The sequence below is a fragment of the Apodemus sylvaticus genome, chromosome 3 (genome assembly GCF_947179515.1).
Source record: "Apodemus sylvaticus chromosome 3, mApoSyl1.1, whole genome shotgun sequence".
NCBI lineage: Eukaryota > Metazoa > Chordata > Mammalia > Rodentia > Muridae > Apodemus > Apodemus sylvaticus.
The window spans coordinates 165,746,713-165,766,878 of record NC_067474.1 but is presented as its reverse complement, the minus strand read 5'-3'; the positions used below and the strand labels follow the sequence as shown (position 1 = coordinate 165,766,878).

The 20,166-nt window shown below is 44.7% G+C and overlaps 1 protein-coding gene across 11 annotated transcripts in view; it reads right to left on the bottom strand.

Annotated features, from left to right (window-relative positions):
- Nucleotides 1–20,166, bottom strand: part of Rere (arginine-glutamic acid dipeptide repeats) — a 332,839-nt gene that overhangs the window by 85,978 nt on the left and 226,695 nt on the right. For all 11 annotated transcript variants that reach the window (XM_052178233.1, XM_052178237.1, XM_052178236.1 and 8 more), the window contains 2 exons: nt 18,507–18,631; nt 17,172–17,271 (listed from right to left, as the gene is read on the bottom strand). In XM_052178233.1, coding sequence (XP_052034193.1) covers nt 17,172–17,271; nt 18,507–18,631 — 225 coding nt within the window. The remainder of the gene's footprint in view (nt 1–17,171; nt 17,272–18,506; nt 18,632–20,166) is intronic.

The window sequence follows — 20,166 nt, the reverse complement described above, 5'->3', positions numbered from 1 at the left end:
TATGTGAGAAAGCTCAGGGCATGGCGGGTGGTAGTGCACACCTTCAGTTCCAGCACTCCCACTCTGTATCACACTGGGCTGGAACTGAAGATATGGGAGATGCTCAGTGCCTAAGCATCTCTGCTCTTGCAGAGGATGGGGTCCAGTTCTCAGCACCCACATGCTTACATCTCCTACTAGGGTCAGGATGTCTAAGTATGAGGCTAGCCTGGTCTACAGAGAGTTGCAGGACAGTTGAAGCTACACAGAGAAATGCTGTATCATAAAGCCAAAGGAGAGGGGCGAAGAAAGAGAGAAAGAAAAGCATCACTGTCCCTTATCCATGGGAGAAGCTTCCAAGACTCTCAGTGGCCACCTGAAATGGAGTGGGGGACCTACGCAAACCAGGTGTTTCTCTACAGTCAACTTAAATAAAAATACACTTAGAGACTAATAACCACTAATAGAATAGTGTAACAATATACTGTTAGAAAGTTGCATGCTATCTACGACATGTTTCTTTTTGGAATTTTTCATATAATTAAAAAAAGTCATACTTTATGTATAGCAATACAATTTAGATGTTACAAAACACCAAAACTAATTTTAAAGATTTATTTCCTTTTTCGGGTATGAGTGTTTGCTGGAATGGAGACTAGAAGATATGTTGGATATGCTGGCACTGCACCACGTGGGTGCTGAGAGCGGAACCCGACCTCTGCAAGAGCAGAGATACTTGGCTGCTAAGCATCACACAGCCCAATGTGATACAGCTTTAAACAAAAGAAAAAGGAGTGAAAACCTCAGGTTATAAATACCTTCTGCTCTTCACAAACCTGTTAAGAACTGAACTTCCACCTCCTACAGGGGCAGTGACCGGTGTGAGTCCTAGTGCTCCACAGAGTTCCTGAGGAAGCCCAACTTCTACAATCCCTGCCTCAAAATGCTAAAAACAGGACTTTATAACAAGTGTTTCATTTAATCCCAGCACTCAAGAGGCAGAGGCAGGCATATCTCTGTAAGTCTGTGGCCAGTCTGATCTACAAGAGTGAGTTCAAAGATGGTCAGGACTATGCAGAGATACCCTGTCTCAAAAAATAGGGTGGGGTTGGGGGTGGAAGTGGGGTGGGGGTAGGGCTCAGGACCAGGCTTGGAGGCACACTTGGCAGGCAGAAAGGCAGGTGTATGTCTAAGTTTGAGGCCAGTTTACAAAGTGAGTTCTAGGACAGCCAGGGCTACACAGTGAGACCCTATCTAGGGCAGGGCTCCACACAGCTTACAGCTCATTCTGTAGCAGAGGAGGCCTAGGAACCCTACAGCATCCTGTCTGCCTCCACAGACTGATAGGGCTCGAGTGCACTTCTAGTTCTGAACAGCAGGAAACTCACAGTAGAACGATGGACTGGGGGCTGGAGGGAGAACATGCAACTGTAATCATGTCAAGCCAAAGTTACAGCTGTAATAGTCTACAAATGCTACAGCCTTTGGAACTCCATAAGAGGTTAGGCTATCTCTAAAACACGCTGGGGAAGGCCTGGAGGGCAGAACCTCCTCATCCCGTCAATGTGGATTCATTTTTACTCACCTCTACCAGACCCTCTTTTAGGTTCTCAGATGGACACAGTTATGAACAACAGAGCAGGCAGAGGGAACAGAGGCTAACCATGGTGTAAAGTGGAGCCCATGCACTCAGACCCCAGGCTACTGAGAGCTGGAGCCTACCTGTTTTGCCTGACCCACCAAGAACAAGTAAGCTAACTAGAGGAGGAGCTAAAATGTGCACCCCACACATTCCTCATGTCAGTCAGAGTTGGTAAATTTAACCCAAATATCTTCTTTCAATCTCTAAAAATGGTTATTAAAATCATTTTCCTTTGGGCTGCAGAGATGGCTCAGAGGTTAAGAGCATTGGCTGCTCTTCAAGAGGTCCTGAGTTCAATTCCCAGCAACCACATGGTGGCTCACAACCATCTGTAATGGGATCTGATGCCCTTTTCTGTGGCATCTGAAGACAGCTACAGTGTAATCACATACATAAAATAAACCTTAAAAAAAAAATATTTTCCTTTAATGCCTGATAACAAGCACCATTACCTAAATATCTCACTGCCTTGGTTTGAAGTAAACGCAACATAGATATTGTTCCTTTTAATTGTGATTATTTTATTCTGTGTGTGTGTGTGTGTGTGTGTGTGTGTGTGTACACCAGGTGCAAGAAGGTTCTTGAAGAGGCCTGGAAAAGGCACTGACACATGATATGGGTGCTGGGAAAAAAAAATCCCAGTCCTAGGCAAGAGTAGCAAGTCCTCTTCACTGCTCAGTCAAGTCTCGTGCCTCCAGGTCTCCACTGAGGATACGCTGTGCAAGCCTCAAGCTGTTACTGAGGTGAAAGGTCCCAAGAGAAAGCTGGGAAGAAACAGTAATGAGACAATGGAAACCTCCACTATCTACAGCCTCGCTCTGTGGTCATGGAAAGGCAACCGAGCAGGAGAACTGACAATTAAACCTTTCTGTCCATCTGTACCGGACTAGGCAGATAAAATCTGGGATTAAATGCATTTTTTTTTTAAAATGGGAAGCACAGAGAACTGTGTATTTTAAAACTACTGAAAACAACACTGCAAAAACTAACCACATGGCTCAGTCTTGGATCTTTGACAGCAGGTGAGTGGAGAAGCACTGACTGACAGCTGTCACCCACTAAACAGATGTCACTCAGGGAAACACATGCAAACTCATAACCATGGGGGCAGCCAAGGTGGGCAGCATGAGCTCTTGCATGTTTTCAACCAGTGAACCAGGATCTAAAAATGGAGATCTGGAAACAAAGTGGGGACCCTTCATGAACCCACCAGCTTTCAAACAGCTCCATCAGGTTCTTGTTTCTAGCCAAGTGTCCTGTGGCCCTGGACGGCACCTCACAGGCTTTGGCCACGATGTGTCCTGTCCTTCCCCGTGGCACACCTTTGTCATAGAGCACACAGAAACTTCTCATGGGTTAGTGCCACCACATTTCCCACTCAGACAAGCAGAGCGCACTGGACAAGCAGGTCATTTGTCTGCACTAATCTACAAGGGCGAGCTGGGCAACTCTACATACCAGCCTCCAAGACACACAGTGGGAGACAGACGGCAAGCACAGGGCAGAGTCTTCCCTGCTTAGAAACAGCAGCGGCTTCTGGGAAACAGTTGGTTTGTTTCTACTCTTTAAGAAAAGTAACTGCTGCCAGGTGATGGTGGCACATGCCTTTAATCCCAGCACTTGGGAGGCAGAGGAAGGCGGAGTTTGAAGCCAGCCTAATCTACAGAGTGAGTTCCAAGACAGTCAGGGCTACACAGAGAAACCCTGTCTCGAAAAACCAAAAAAACAAAACAAAACAAAAACAAACAAACAAACAAAAAACAAAAACAAGAAAAGTAACTGTTGATCTGTTGATCTGAACCACAGAGCCAAGGATGAAACTGGTACCTCCCTTCCTGCAGCTGAACCAGAACCTGCCAAGGACTCTGTCGAATGCTTTCTGCAGCTTTGCAAAGAGGGACAGGATCCATGGCAAGGTCAAAACTCCTTTTTTTTGGATTTATGTTATGCGCCTTTGGTATTTGCCTGCATGTATGTCTGTGAGGGTGTTGAATCCCCTAGAATTACAGTTGTAAACTGCCATGTGGGTGCTGGGAATCGAACCCCAGTCCTCTAGAAGAAGTTCCCAGTGCTCTTAATCTATGAGCCATCTCTCCAGCCTCCTTTTTGTTTGTATGTCTGTTTGTTTTTTAAGATAGGGTTTCTCCATGTAGTCCTGGCTGCCCTGGAACGCACTGTATAGACCACCTGGACCTTAGAGATCTGCCTGCCTTTGCCTCCCAAAGGCATGCATCACTACCATCTAGCTTCTGAAAAGACAAACAAACAAAAGCCACCACCAACGACATAATTGTAGGTATGATTGTGGAGGGTACTGGATTCCTTAGAACTGGAGTGACAGATGGTTGTGAGCTGCCGAGTGGATGCTAGGAAAGGAAGTGGGGTCCTCTACCAAGAGAAGTTAGGTGTTCTTCTGAACCATGTCTCTAGCCCTAGGGTTAGACTTCTGTGGCCAGCTCCACTGCAAACCACGAATTGGACATTCCACTTGTCAAAGAGCACAGGGCCAGCACTCTGCCTGAAGCCCTGTTCCCTGAAACCATGGGAAGCTTTACATGAGACACAAAGCATCAGATACCTGAGGTGTAAAATAGTTAGAAACCCGACAGTGGTTTCCTCGCTGGCAGTACTATTTCAGATCCAGGGCTCAGACTGTTCAAAGGCTCGTTACAGCCCGACCCTTCCTGATTAGCAGAGAGAAAGGATCATGCCACAAGAAGAAAAACACATTTCTGCCTAATTGCCTAGGTTCAATGTGCGCCTCTTACGCTACCCGACAAATCACCCCTTGCTTATTACTTTCTATAATTTAATATATGTAAGTGCTTTACTGGCAAGCCTCTCAAAAGAATAAATAATACTTAATGACTGCCTACAGTTTAATTAACTCATGATTGAACTTCTCATGGACTGCCATAAACATTAAATTATACCCTTCCTTAAAGCTGCCATGCATAGAAATCTTGTCTCAAGCCTCAACTCTCCTGCCTCTACAATTCTCAAATTTCAGCAACTCTGTGCACTGGACACAGAGGTGAGAGAACCAGCCTTAATGCCTGGTTATAAAGTATGTTATTTTACAGAGCAAAGACGCGGTCTTAATTTAAGTAAGATTGAAAATGTGCACAGTGTCAGAACACCTCATTTACATTATAGCAGTCATTAAACATCTGGGCCTCTAGCATCCTCATTAGCATAAACTCCTTTCCTACCACAGGGTTTCCAGTTTCTGCTCTGGCTTCTCATAGGAGCTGCCATATCTGCCTGTGTGATGTCGCAAATACATTTTCTTTTTGGCAAGGCTCAGCTGTCCGGCACCTCCGTTCTATAATGAATCCATGAATTACATCTCCCTGCTCTGACATCTCTGGTCTCACACATCAAAATATTGTTCTTCAACTGTAATTTATAATGTAATTTAAATGTCCCTCTTCCCGTGACCTTTTTGGATCAAATGGCAGTGTGCCTGGCAGTTTCTACCAGACCAAAGCACCTTTTACAATTACAGTCATAAGAGTGACTGTAGAAGAGCCTCAGTCAGACTGCTTTCAAGCCAAATGTTTAATAAGTATAGTCTATTAAGAACAATGTAAGATTAGAGTCTTCTGCTATCCAAAATATGCTATATACACAGCAAGAAACAACCAAAATAACTTAGAAGAGGAAAAACAGGATTTGGATCTTATAATTCTTTGTATACTTTTTTTTAAAAAAAGTATTTAAAAATTCTTCATGTGTAGGTGTTCTGTGTATACAGAGTACACACATGCAGGTCAGAAGACAACTTGCAGTGGGCAGTGCCCGCCTTCGCCTACCGTATGGCTTCTGTGACCAGACTAAGCTTGGGTGGTTGGCAGCAGTTAGTCTACCTGCTGAGCTATCTCACCAGCCTGCTGCATGAACTTTACTAACATATGTTAAAAAAAAAAGACCTTGTCAAAATGTCTTCCTCTCCATAACTATAATTAATAGATTCATTCATAACTCCAACATTAGTAATCGAGTACTGAGTACAAAGTATGATATATGATATATATATTTTTTTATGTATTATTATTTTATTATATGTATTATTTAATACATAAAATACATGTAAAAAAGCTACACTTATAAATATAAGCCTAGCATTTGACAAAAGGTGTGTGATGTACAACTATACGCCTAGCATTTGGAAGGCAGAGGCAGGTGGATCTCTGTGAGTTCAAGACCAGCCAGAACTACTACAGTAGAGATGACTGAGCAGTTAAGAACACGTTGACTGCTCTTCTAGAGGTCCTGAGTTCAATTCCCAGCAACCACGTGGTAGCTCACAACCATCTATAATGGTATCTGATGCTCTCTTCTGGTGTGTCTGATGACAGCTACAGTGTATTCATGTAAATGAAATAAATAAATCTTTAAAAAAAAGGAAAAAATAGGAAAAAAAGAAAAGAAAAGTCACAGTGTACTGGCTAGTTTTGTGTGTCAACTTGACACAGGCTGGAGTTATCACAGAGAAAGGAGCTTTAGTCGGGGAAGTGCCCCAGCTGTGGGGCATTTTCTCAATTAGTGATCAAGTAGGGAGGGCCCCTTGTGGGTGGTACTACCTTTGGACTGGTGCTCTTGGGTTCTATAAGAGAGCAGGCTGAGTAAGCCAGAGGAAGCAAGCCAGTAAGAAACATCCCTCCATGGCTTCTGCATCAGCTCCTGCTTCCTGACCTGCTTGAGTTCTAGTCCTGACTTCCTTTAGTGATGAACTGCAATGTGGAAGTATAAGCTCAATAAACCCTTTCCTCCCCAACTTGCTTCTTGGTCATGATGTTTGTGCAGGAATAGAAACCCTGACTAAGAACCCTCTTCAAGTTTTGACGGAGTTAAACCATTTGCCCATTTGGAGACAAGCCTGGGGCCAAGGTGCAGGTGAGGACTGGTGTTGAAGACTCAGCACCAGAGGGATCCCTGGCTCAAGATTAAGCTCTGTGCTTCCCAGAAACTCCCTGGCTCTGAGACACAGGAGAATCATCTTACTTAAATTATTATTTTCCCAGCTGCAGAAAGGAAGAGAGAACCTATTTTGGAAGACAGCTGCATAAATGTCTCTCATTCTCCCTGATTCTAAAAGATATTCAATGAAGAACATCTGAGTAGAAAGGAGGGCGTGGGCAGCTCACAGGAAGCATTATGGGAATGAAGAGCTTCCCGGGACAAAGCCCTTAAAGCAGCCACTGCACTGACCTGGCTCAAGGAGCACAGGGATGTAGGCGGCCTTCGTTTCCAGTCAGCTGACAGCTGGATGTGCACAGCACAGACCTTCACTTGAACTTCTGAGTAGGTTATCATTTACACATTTAACATATACGTGTGTGTGTGTGTGTCTGTGTGTGTGTATTTTAATTTTCATAGAAACAAGTCTTTCTTCCTGCTTTCCTGTATGAGTTTAGCCACAGAACAATAGCCAATAGCTGCTTAGGGGAGGAGGGCTCATAAGAATTCAGTGACTGCCAGGCGGTGGCGGCGCACGCCTGTAATCCCAGCACTCTGGGAGGCAGAGGCAGGCAGATCTCTGAGTTCGAGTCCAGCCTGATCTACAGAGTGAGTTCCAGGATAGCCAGGGCTACACAGAGAAACGCTGTCTTGAAAAAACAAATCCAAAAAACAAAACAAACAAAAAAACAATAGGATTACGGAACAACAACAACAAACACCCAAAGTGCTCACACAGTAACACAAGGAGGCTCAGAGTTTGGAAAGCTGGATGGCTGCTCTTCAGTCTGCACACCTCAGTCACCAGGGACAAGCTGCAGAAACTTTCCTCTGCTAAGAAGGATGAAGAAAGCCTCTGTGTGGAGCGGCACTCTCCAGCAAAAGTACTAGTGCTGAGCCTTAGCAACAGAGCTGCCTCACAGTCCGAGTTGGCAATCAGCAAGTAAGTAAGTGCAACTAGACATACACACTTCTGCCTGGCTAGACCAGCAGTAGCTCTTGGTGTCTGGGAGGCAGAAGCAGAAGAGTTAGAGGCCAACTGGAGAGACATGGTCATTTATCTTCCTAAAACGTTTGGTTAACTGGATCCACATCCCAAGAACACGGAATCAGGATCATGCAGCAGGAGACATTAGCAGTCCTCTAAAAAGCCTACAGTCAAGTCAGGGAAAGGGCAGAGATCCTCCCAGAGAAGACTGCAGCCTAGCCAGAGCACTCCAGGCTGGGAGGCCAGTGAGAGAGGCTGGGGGGCTGTGGAGCAGCTCAGGAAGCTACAGTAACAAGAGTTGCTGACTCAGGCTCTTTCCTCAGCAGAGCCTGATGGAAGGGGAAGGGCACACATTGTGGGCCTCAACCTCCTGGTTATCCTCCCACCTCAGGGAGCCTCCGCACTTGAGATAGGACAGAGGCAGGACTAACCCATCAGGTATTATGGGAGTAAGATTCCAGCCTCTATTCTACCTACACCAAGGTTAAATGATTGATTGTTTATTAATTTATAGGTGACACCACACTTTAAAGAACTATTAAGATTAAATTTGCTCATTCAATAAACAAACTTTTGTCTAGCATGTAAGAAAGTAATCAATGAGCAACTGGGCAATAGAGTTACACCATTAATTCCAGCACTCAGGAGGCACATGCCTGTAATCCCAGCACTCTGGGAAGCAGAGGCAGGTGGATTTCTGAGTTCCAGGCCAGCCTGTCAGGGCTACACAGAGTAACTCTGTTTTGAAAAGCAAAACAAGCAAACAAAAAAGAAATCAATGAGCCTAAAAATTTGATAACAATTAAAGTCAGATAGTTGACCAACAATAAATACCTAATAAAATGAAAATGATGATGATAAACTTAAAAGTTCCACGTCGCACTTGGCTGATGGCATAGTTCATAGGCACCGGACAGCCTGAGTCTGATTCGCAGGACCCATGCAGTAGGAGAGAACTGACTTTTGAAGTTGTTCTCTGACCTCCACTGATGCACAAGGGCACTTGTGTACACATGTGTGTGAAAGCATGCATAAATACAATTCTTAAAAACAAAACAAAACAAAACTCTTAAATTTCAGTTGAAAAGCTCTGGGAAGGGCAGGGCAGCCTATAAGTGTTAATAAAGAAGAATACGCAAAGAGAAACAAAATAAAGAATAAAAACACAAGTCAAAACAATGTGCTGAAAACAGATTCTCTGGGTAACCTTGGGAGTCACTCCTTATCAGAGCTGTGGTATGCTGTTTTGGAAAGGTGCTCTGTTAAGACAACATTTACTATGTAGGAATGGGTAATACTATGACATGGAAGACACTTGACAGTATTCTCAGTGAAAGAAACTAGTTCAAACAGCTGATTATTATACAAGCAAACCGGCCTGAAGTGATCTCAACAGACAAATCCACAGTGACAGAAAGCAGTGAGTGGTTCAGGACTGAAGGAGCTGGGAGCACAGAGAGTGACAGTTAATGGAGCCAGGGCTCCTCCTTTTTTTTTTTTTTTTTTTTTTTTTTGGTTTTTTCGATACAGGGTTTCACTGTATAGCCCTGGCTGTCCTGGAACTCACTCTGTAGACCAGACTGGCCTTGAACTCAGAAATACACCTGCCTCTGCTTCCCAGAGTGCTGGGATTACAGGCATGTGCCACCACAACTCGGCAAGCCAGGGCTCCTTTATGGGGTGACAAAAATGCTCTAAAGTTGATAGTGGCAATAGTCGCCTGAATCCTAAATATATCAGATGCAAACTGCACCATCTTTTTGTTTTGTTTTGATTCAAGACAGGGTGTCTCTATGTAGCCCTGGCTGTCCTGGAACTCAGAGATCCTTCTGTCTATTGAATGCTGGTATGAAAGGTATGTGCCACCATCCACCTGGCTCAAACTGCATTTTTTTTTTAAAGAATTACTTATTTTATGCATAGGAGTATGCTGTAGCTGTCTTCAGACACACCAGAAGAGGGTATCAGATCCCATTACAGATGGTTGTGAGCCACCATGTGGTTGCTAGGAATTGAACTCAGGACCTCTGGGAAGAGCAGCCAGTGCTCTTAACTGCTCAGACATCTCTCCATCTCCAAACTGCACTTTTTTTTGTTGTTGTTGTCCTGGAACTCACTCTATAGACCAGGCTGGCTGCGAACTCAGAAATCCGCCTGCCTCTGCCTCCCAGAGTGCTAGTATTACAGGAGTGCGCCACCACTGCCCAGCCAAACTGCACATTTTAAATGAGTAGATTGCATAGAATTTGAATTGTATCTTAATAACTTATTATATAAGAAAGACCAGGAGGAAATGACTGCAAAGTCTGGCGAAGTGATGTACACCTATACTCAAAGTACTTGGAAAGTGTTGGTAGGAGGATCAGGAGGCTGTCAAGGTCATCCCCAAGGCTATACTTAAATTTCCATCAAGGCTACCCAGGGCTACATGAGACTCTGTCACAACTTACCTAATGTGGAGGTTTAATATGAGTACTGCCATGCCTCCCACCATGACAAGAATGGACTAAACCTCTCAAACTGCATGCCAGCACCAATTCAATGTTCTCCTTTGTAAGAGGTGCCATGGTAGAGACTGGAGAAGTAGCTCAGCAGTTAAGAGCACTGTCTGCTCTGTCAGAGGTCCTGAGTTCTATTCCCAGTCACCACATACAAGGCTTGTGGGAGACCAAACTGTGGAAAATCAGATCTTCAACAGCTCTCACCTTGAGATTCCACAGACCTTTAGGTTTACAGAAGAACCACACCCTTCTTCACACAAGGCTGATCAACTGGTTCTTATCCTGGCTGAACCAGCATTCCAGAAAAGCTGCTGGATGCCACAGCCTGCATCCGTCCAGGATGACCTTTCCTCCTTCTCTGTGCTTTTAGCATCCCCCTCAGTCCCTCCTACTTCCTTTTATGAAGTGTTCAAAAGGAACACTTGCTTTTCATTAAAGAGGCTTTGACAAGACACTCCTTTTTGCTTGGCCTCGCTCTGTCTTTCCTGCCCATTTCTCTCTTTCAGGCATGGGTTCCCCTTGGCTCCCTGAATAACTAGGTCCCGCAGGCCAGGATCTGATGCCCTCATTTGGCATGCAGGTGTACATGCATATAGAAAACTCATATACATAAAATAAATAAATCATAAAAACAACAACAAATAGTTTCCATGGTCATGGTGTCTCTTCACAGCAACAGAATACAAACACCTACCAACCTCCTAGAGCTCTACAAAGAAATGGATAAAACCACTTGAGGGTGGCCTAGACTGGGGAGCCATGCAAGGAGCAAGACAAACACAAGCCTAACGAGACTCCCGCGTGACAGAGGCAAACATGTTCTCACTAGTATTAGTGTGGGTGGATATAACCTTCCCATCCACATCAGAGAAACCAGTCCAACTAGGTAAAACTAGCCTGCCTAAAAAGGAACAAAATATTAAAAAAATAAAAGCTAAACTCTACCCTTTATTTAAATGAGACCAAGAGTAAAAGATACAATTTATGTTAAAATGTCTTTACCTGGAACTTTACAACTAAGTTTTGACTACAAAAGTAGCTATGTTAGTAAATATCTTTCTTCCTATTTATTCCTTTGTTTAAGTTTTACTGATTGGGTCTCACTCCAATCTGGCCTCAAAAATCTTTCTGCCTCTGTATGCAGACTGCTGTAATCACAGGCATGTGCACTACCATGCCTGACCACAAAAGTAAATTTCTATTTACTTCATTTTTAAAACTGAAGCTCAAAATGTTTCCAACTGGTCAAATCACAACCTATGAAAGAGGCTGACATGTATGCACTGCTGTGCGACCACCAGTAGAGAAGGACTTGGTTATACCACAAATGGGAACTACCAGCCTCTGTCCACACCCTCTTCAAAGGAGTGATCAATTTACAGCCCTCCACACACCAACACTTTGTTGCTGTATAAATAAAGGCTTGTCAAAATTGATCTATATGAACTACTGTCCTGAAGTGTATTGGATTCGCATAAGACAGCAAGTCAACTTTTTCCATTACCCTTTTCAACAACAAATCACTCCCCCACCTCAAAAGCCTACTTTAACCTAAGTTAGCAAAGAGTAACTACTTAATATTGCTTTGGGTGGATAGGGCAGTACTCCTAGTGAATGCCCATAAAATCAAACTGAGAAGGAACTGTTCTCACATTGTCACAAAAGGGCCTCCTGTGGTACCTTATTTGGGACTAGAGACAGCCATACCCCCTGGGGTGGTTTGAATATGCTCAACACAGGGAGTGGCACTATTTGGAGGTGTGGTCTTGTTGGACTAGGTGTGTGACTGTGGGCTTGGGCTTTAAGACCCTCATCCTAGCTGCCTGAAAGCCAGTATTCTGCTAGCTGTCTTTGAAAAAAGAGGCCATGTTCCTGCCTTGATGATAATGGTCTGAACCTCTGAACCTGTAAGCCAGCCCTAATTAAATGTTGACCTTATAAGAGTTGCCTTGTTCAATGTGTCTGTTCACAGTAGTAAAACCCTGAGAGACACCCTCTAAATACTCACAAGCACTGCAAAGCTAATAATACAAGTTGGGAGATGCCAATGCAGTACATTTAAGATAAAAGAATAGAAAATCTCTAAGGCAGTGGTGGTGCATGCCTGTAATCCCAGCACTTGGGAGGCAGAGGTAGGCGGATTTCTGAGTTCAAGGCCAGCCTGGTTTACAAAGTGAGTTCCAGGACAGCCAGGGCTATAGAGAGAAACACTGTCTTGAAAAAAACCAAAAAAAAAAAAAAAAAAAAAAAAGAAACTCTCTGAGGAAAACTCTAAAGATGTATTTTTCAGACTACAAAGGGGCAAGAGAGGTGAGAAGGGGTCTTTATGGTTAGCTTAGCTCCTCTGCGGATTCTGCCAAGCCAGTTTCATAACACAGAATCCTAGTCAGTTCTGATACAGCCTGGAGCTGGGTTTGTTTATCCAATCATACAACAGTCACCAGCCTTTCTCTACCATCTACCAGGAAGGCAGGGCAGGGCTCAGAAAACACAATGATTCATACCTGATAGTTAACAAACTGTTGTTAACTCTCTAACTTAGTGATATTTTGTTGGAGATGTGGGTGTGTACGAATCAACAAGCAAACAAACACACGCTCTTTTGACTGGGTAAAAAGCTTCACCCACATATCTAACAGCCAGTCATATTTCAGAGAATAAAGCTGCTAAGGCGGAACTGTAATCTCTACTGCATGATTATAAAATTTTACTTATATCAAGTAAAACAGACGCTGAGTGCTGGAAGAAAAGGTAAACATAAAAATGGCAACAAACGACTCAGAAGTTTATTTTATTAAAGGAAGAAAACAAAGCCTCACAGTATCAGTTTAGTAAAAGTAATTGAGCATAGTAGACAGTCTCTTTTGTAAATGGGCAGCAGCAGAGCTGGCTGAATCAAACCCATCAGGATAAGAAGGCGCCTCTATGCTTTATGGCATCAAATGTCACACATCTACACATGAACTAATGCAAGTAGGTCATACAGAAACACTTCTAAAGGTATCAGTAGCTTAGCAACCCTGAACTCACAGAGCTCACAGTTCAGTTGTTATAAGCAGCACATGGTGACTCACACCTCTAACCCAACATTTGGGTGACTGAGAAAGAGGCTAGCACAGGCAATCTAGCAAATCACAAGGCAGATATGCCCTAAGAACACACAAAACAATCAGCAAATAAAAAGACTGAGCTCCATAGACACTGTCGGAGCAGAGAGCAAGACAACAACACACAGAAGGATAAGTGAGTGAGCTACTTCAAACAGAGACAAGATTCACAATAAGATGCTAGAGAAGGATGGAGACAGCAAAGATTAGAAGGCTGGAGAGCCGAGATGACCACCAGACACAAGAGGCACCAAGACAAAGGCTATTACTCGGTACTACAAAGGTCCACATGCCCAAAACACAACCTCAAAATCACTGCACAAATGGATAGCAAACGGCAGCATTTTTATTTCATAAAAATGAACTAGTTGAAATAGTGGCTGTTATTGGGACCTTCTGTGCTGTGCCAATGATTATGATACCTGTCAGTTATAAGTCAGGAGACAGGCCCTGGGTCATCAGGCTGGGCGGCAAGGGCCTCTACCCATTGAGCAATAGCTCCAGACCACTGCCCTTCAATTTTAAAGCCCCCCCTCCTCCCTCCCTCTCTCTCTCTCTCTCTCTCTCTCTCTCTCTCTCTCTCTCACACACACACACACACACACACACACACACACACACACACACACACACACACACGAGTTAAAAACGTATGAGGCATTTTACCCAATATAAATCACATGCCAAACCAATTCTTAGTCCACATCACGAGGCTCCAAACCATGCTGACATCCAACTCCAGAGGACCCAAGTCCTCTGTGTTGGGTTCATAAAAAGAGAAAGAGGTTTAGAGAATGTGGTATATGGCGGTGTGGGGAAGAGGATGCCCCAGCGGGCCCATGCCCAGGCATCCCTTCCCCTGAGGGACCAGACGCACACAGACATGGTATAGAACAGAGTTTATTCAGGACAGAGGATGGGAGTTAATGGGGTAGTGGAGGCAGAGAAAGGCAGAGAGAGGGAGGGGAGGGGAGGGGAGGAGAGAAGGGAGGGGAGGAGGTAGGCCATGGCCATGTAGAGAGAGTGGGGAGGGGAGGAGAGCCCAAGAGGGACAGAAAGGAGAGAGGTGAGAGTGCCAAGAGGCAAAGATGTGAGAGAGAGAGAGAGAGAGGGAGAGGGAAAGGGAGGGGGAGGGGGAGGGGGAGGGGGAAGGGGGAGAGGGAGAGGGAGAGGGAGGGGGAGGGGGAGAGGGAGGGGGAGAGGGAGAGGGAGAGGGAGAGGGAGAGGGAGGAAAGGGAGGGGGAGGGAGAGGGAGGGGGGAGGAGGATGGGCAAGCAGCCCCTTTTATAGTGGGCCAGGCCAACCTGGCTATAGCCAGCCAACTGTGAGGCGGAGCTTACCAGGCTGTTGCCAGGCAACTGTGGGGTGGAGCTTAGACAGAATCCTCCTCTGGCCCCTTAGGATAGCTGTGCTCACATGGACATACCCACACAGACATATACACTATGCACATAATTTAAAATAATGAAAAGAATCCTCAAAGAAATAAGACTGAAATCTTATCAATTAGTCTCTGACTGGCACAAAATTAAATATCACTAACATTCCAAAAAATGAAATAAAGAAAAATGGGCCAGGCAGTGGTGGGGCTTGCCCTTAATCCCAGCACTCAGGAGGCAGAGATGCGGGTAAGGGGGGGTGGGGGGCGGGTGGGAGGGGACTCCTCTGTGAGTTCAAGGACAGCCAAGGCTGAGAAACCCTGTTTTGAACATGTAGCCGCAAAAGTAAAGAAAAGAAAAAAAAGGTCTAAAATCATTTTGGAAAAGCAAGATAATGAGCCTGGCGGTGGTGGCGCACGCCTGTAATCCCAGCACTCTGGGAGGCAGAGGTAGGCAGATTTCTGAGTTCGAGGCCAGCCTGGTCTACAGAGGGAGTTCCAGGACAGCCACGGCTACACAGAAAAACTCTGTCTCGGAGAAACCAAATCCAAAAAAACAGAAAACAAAACAAAACAACCCCCCCCCCAAAAACAAAAACAAACAAAACAAAAAAAGCAAGATAATGAAAGGAAAAGCAGAAGAAAAAGAAATCTGCGTTAAAAGCAATTAATTATCGCCCAACTTGTGGAGGGTGGACACATGGAACTGAACATCTAGGGAGAAGGAAACAAGGTCGGTGGAGAGCAAACAGAACTGAACCTACTGCTCAAAAGAGTAGCTCTGATAAATCTCTACTTACAACTATCGATCCAGAGAAAAGAAAGTCAAGGTCTTAGGAAACAGACCGAAAGACCGACAATTAGAAAGTCTATAGACATTAACATTTAAACTCAAAAAATCAGGAAAAATAAGACAAAATGTTTAAAAACACAGACTTCCATATTACCAAAGCTGATCAACATGAAGATAAACTCTAACTAGACCTCTATTTATGATTTTATTCTTTAGACTGTTGTTGTTATTTTTTTTTAAAGTTTATTTATTCATTTATTATATGTAAGTGCTCTGTAGCTGTCTTCAGACAGTCCAGAAGAGGAAGTCAGATCTCATTATGGATGGTTGTGAGCCACCATGTGGTTGCTGGGATTTGAACTCAGGACCTTCGGAAGAGCGGTCAGTGTTCTTAACTGCTGAGCCATCTCTCCAGCCCCCTGTTGTTGTTGTTATTATTATTATTATTATTATTATTAAAGTGTTCAAGCCACTGGAGGTCAGAAGAGGATATCACATCCCCAGGAACTGAGCTCTAGGAAGTGCCGGGAAGGGAACGGAACACCGGTGATCCAGAAGAGAAGCAAGGGCTAAGTCCATCTCTCCAATCCCCATGAAATTAAAATTTTATCTACTATTGTGCATCACACATACATCAGCACACACGCCTGCACAGAGGCCTGGATGTGAGCGTCCTTCACCTCACAGAAGCACATATTCTCTCCTTTGGGCATGTGTGCTCCCAGAACCAAACTGAAGTCATAAGACCTGGCAGAAGAGCCTTTACCTGCTGATCACAGGCCCTACTTATTGTTTTTTAATTTTATAAAATATGTTTTATCAATTCTATTTTTGCATAAAACTCAGAGAGTAACCTGGCTAATCAATGCATGACTGTGACCACAGGGAAATGGACTTATCAAACTTTCAGAGTCTAAAAATATACAAATGTGTCTTTTATCTTGTCCACAGCAATTGTCTATGCCTTCCCACATACCCAGTCACAGACAGTGAGGGAAAGCTTGGTTAACTCACAGCAGCTTTCTTTCTTTCTTTTTTTTTGGACACAGGGTTTCTCTGTGTGGTCCTGGCTATCCTGGAACTCACTCTGTAGACCAGGCTGTCCTCGAACTCAGAAATCCGCCTCTGCCTCCCAGAGTGCTGGGATTAAAGGCGTGCGCTGCCACCACCACCACCACCACCACCACCACCACCACCACCACCACCACCACTACCACCACCACCACCGGCTCCAGGAACTCATTTGAAGTGTCTCACACTCCCAGGGGTCAGACAGATTAAGATACAGACCTGGAGTTGTAATGTGTCTTTCCCTATAATCTCAGAGACCCATGGCTAAAGCATCTACATACATATATATATATATATATTTTACATGTGTGCGTGTACATGCAACCCTAACTGTATGCACCATGTGTATACCATGTGTATGTAGGAACACTCAGATGCCATGTCAGATCAGAGGAAGGACGCCAGTGCTGGGAACTACACACAGCTTCTCTGCAAGAGTATCAGTGCTCGAGTGGCGAGCTATCTCAGCAACCCCCACAATTCTTCTGTTAATCTTTAATTTATGTCTATTTATGTAATTTGTTTTTATAAATAAGTTATGTATATGAGGGTATATCATGGGGGTATGGGAGGGGGAGGAAGTTACAGGAGAGCTTTTCAAAGTCAGCTCCTATGTAAGCACAGCATGCACTCTGAACTACAGAGCCAGCATTGTTTCTGTATCCTAGCAACACCACAGTACCCTACAGCTTTGCCACACCTTGCTGAGCACTCCTCTTGTGCTCTCTAAGGTGACACCCAGAGACTTACTGTGTTCAGTGCATTGAGAGTGGTGTCATCCCGAGACGCTGCGACACAGCCATCCTCTGTGGAGCCTCCATCACACATCCCTGCGAATGCTGCCATGCTCCTTCGGAGAAAAGAACAGAGTTTCCTTGATCAGCACACATCGGTATCCAAAACACAATGATTTTCAACCCTCAGTTTGCATGTACATGTTCTGGAAGACTACATTAATACATGCAATGCCAGTCTGCAGCCCAGTCAAGAGTCTAACGCTTCCTCCCTCCTCGCATGCGGTCCATGTAACTTTTCTTGTTTTGTGCATACTTAGGTTTCAAACCTAAGCACATGAAAAATCTATTTCTCCACTGATTGTGATATTTTAAAAGTAGCCATATGTAGCATTACCAGGCATTAACTTAAAACTTTCAAAGCAGGTGAAAATAGGTGAAATTAGTTCTTCTCATCTATATACCAACTGCCTTTCAGTGACTAACAGCGAAGAGACAAGTACAGGCACAGCCATCTATTTCATTTACACTGCCTCAGCTCTGCACCACTGGGCAGCACTGTGGGCTGCACACAGCCAAGAGGGCTCAGCAGCCCTAAGCTATGCACTTCAGTTTTTGCTACTGCACACTGGTGAGGCTGCAGGAGTGCCCTCAAGTCACTACAGAGCTAGGCTCTGCCCGCACTACGGCATGAAGGGACTCAGGTTTCTGTTCTCCTCTTTGTCATTTGCATGTATGCAAGTTCTATAGGACAATCACAGACAATGCTCCTATGTAGGGAAGTCACAGTGTCAAGCTGGGTCAGACACTAATGAAGAGGCACAGCATGGAGAACAGAAACTCAGCAATGGAACTGTAAAGTGACATGAACAACTAACTCTCAACTGCAGTGAGGGTTGCTGATAATCACATGTATAGCTGAAGGAGATTCCTTCTCAGGAATTCTAAGTCTTATGTGTAGCAAATATCAAAAAGAGGAAAACTGGGGGCTGGAGAGATGGCTCAGTGGGTAAGAGCACCAACTGCTCTTCCAAAGGTCATGAGTTCAAATCCCAGCAACCACATGGTGGCTCACAACCATCCGAAAAGAGATCTGAGGCCCTCTTCCGGTGTCTGAAAACAGCTACAGTGTACTTACATATAATAAATAAATCTTTAAAAAAAAAAAAAAAAAAAAGAGGAAAACTGGTAAGCTATTTTTGTCAGGTAAGAAGGATCACAAGTACAGAAAGCAATGCTCAGAGAGAGCAAAGGCCCCATTACTAATACAGAGGGAAGGGAGAGGTTTTTACAGACACCCATCAGTCTGGGTGTCCTAATTCAGAAAGCATTGGGGCTAATTTCCCATTACCTTGCTGCCCTCAAGTACATGAGGAGGTCACAGTCACTGACTCCAGGCATCCAGACAAGTTCCTCATGCTGAGTCACAGTATCACCATCTGGAGAAGGAAATGGTTGCAAATCTGGAAGTTTGGCCTGTAAGACAGGATGAAGAAGTCACAAGGCAAGGCACTGGAAAGAGTTATCACAGAAGCACTGTCTAAACCTGGTGCACTGTTACACCTCATGAGCCTCTTTCCTTGGGCAGCAGAAAGGCAGGAGTAAATGTGAATTGTTGAGAGGCCGCAGAGCCGACAGTATCATGAAGGAATATTGTGAAAGGTAAGAGAATCCAATACACAAGTGAACACACAAACCCCAAAGTGTCACCCAGTGACAACTCTTAAGAGGAACAAGACACACATCTTCAAAACATACTCACAAGTCAGACACGTGGTGACTCACAGGACTGCACCTAAGGATAGTGTGCCATGGCTAAGATAAAGCCAGAGAGCTGCTGGAGTGAGCACTGAGAACAGTCTAACCTAAGTGCTAGAAACAGCATGGCTGGGAACAAGAGAGCTGCTTCCCAAGAAACAGGATGGAGCTCTCTGGACGGAAAGGACTGTCTGTGACTTGCTCCGACTCTGCAAAGTGAATTGAACAGTATACATAAGAACAACGCATCAGATGTGACACAAATGTGCCAAATAAGAAGTGATGACTAACCAGATTCTAAGTAAGCAGTCTCTGATCTGCACTCTGCTCAAGCAGAGCAGGGAAGCGGGCTGGACAACGGCGGCCATCACCACTCTAGGCCTAGGAAGGGTTAGACAAGGGCGAGTGACCCAGCACGCTTATCTCAGCAGATGATAAGCAAGGGCAAGCTGCTTTGGTATTTACACTGCGCTGAAGTTAAAAAGCTCTCGCTCATATAGAGTTTATGTGGAAAAAGCAGGGTAGAAGCAAACACTAGAAATGCAAAGGGATACACATTTAATCTGAAATAGTCTAACAGACATGTGAGACAAAACTCCCCATTCCAACCTCACTAGGCAGGCTGCTCATGAGCCGTGTGCATGTAGAGGGCAGAGAACATGGCAAAGAACAGACAGGAACAGGACTGTGTAGCCAGGGGACACCCTTACTTCACAGGAACTGTCTCCCTCACTCCCGATCTGGAAATCGTCACTTTTTTTTTTTTCGGTTTTGTTTCGAGACAGGGTTTCTTTGTAATAGCCCCGGCTGTCCTGGAACTCAATCTGTAGACCAGGCTGGCCTTGAACTCAGAAATCTGCCTGCCTCTGCCTCCCAAGTGCTGGGATTACAGGCGTGCGCCACCACCGCCGCCAGGCGACCACTTTTAATGATGGATTCTACTTTTTTTTCTTTTTTTTTTCTGAGACAGGATTTCTCTGTGTAGCCCTGGCTGTCCTGGAACTCACTCTGCAGACCAGGCTGGCCTCAAACTCAGAAATCCACCTGCGTCTGCCTCCCAGAGTGCTGGGATTACAGGCGTGCGCCACTACTGCCTGGCAGATTCTATTTGTGAATGCTGGATATTCAAGTTTTAAGGCAGTTCTGGCTTTGTCCCTCTCAGTGCTGCTTTAAGAACATCCACATTCTTGTCCAGTGATGCTACCTATGACACAATCTATGAAACAGGTAAAGTGTGGGAAAAAACTGAAATT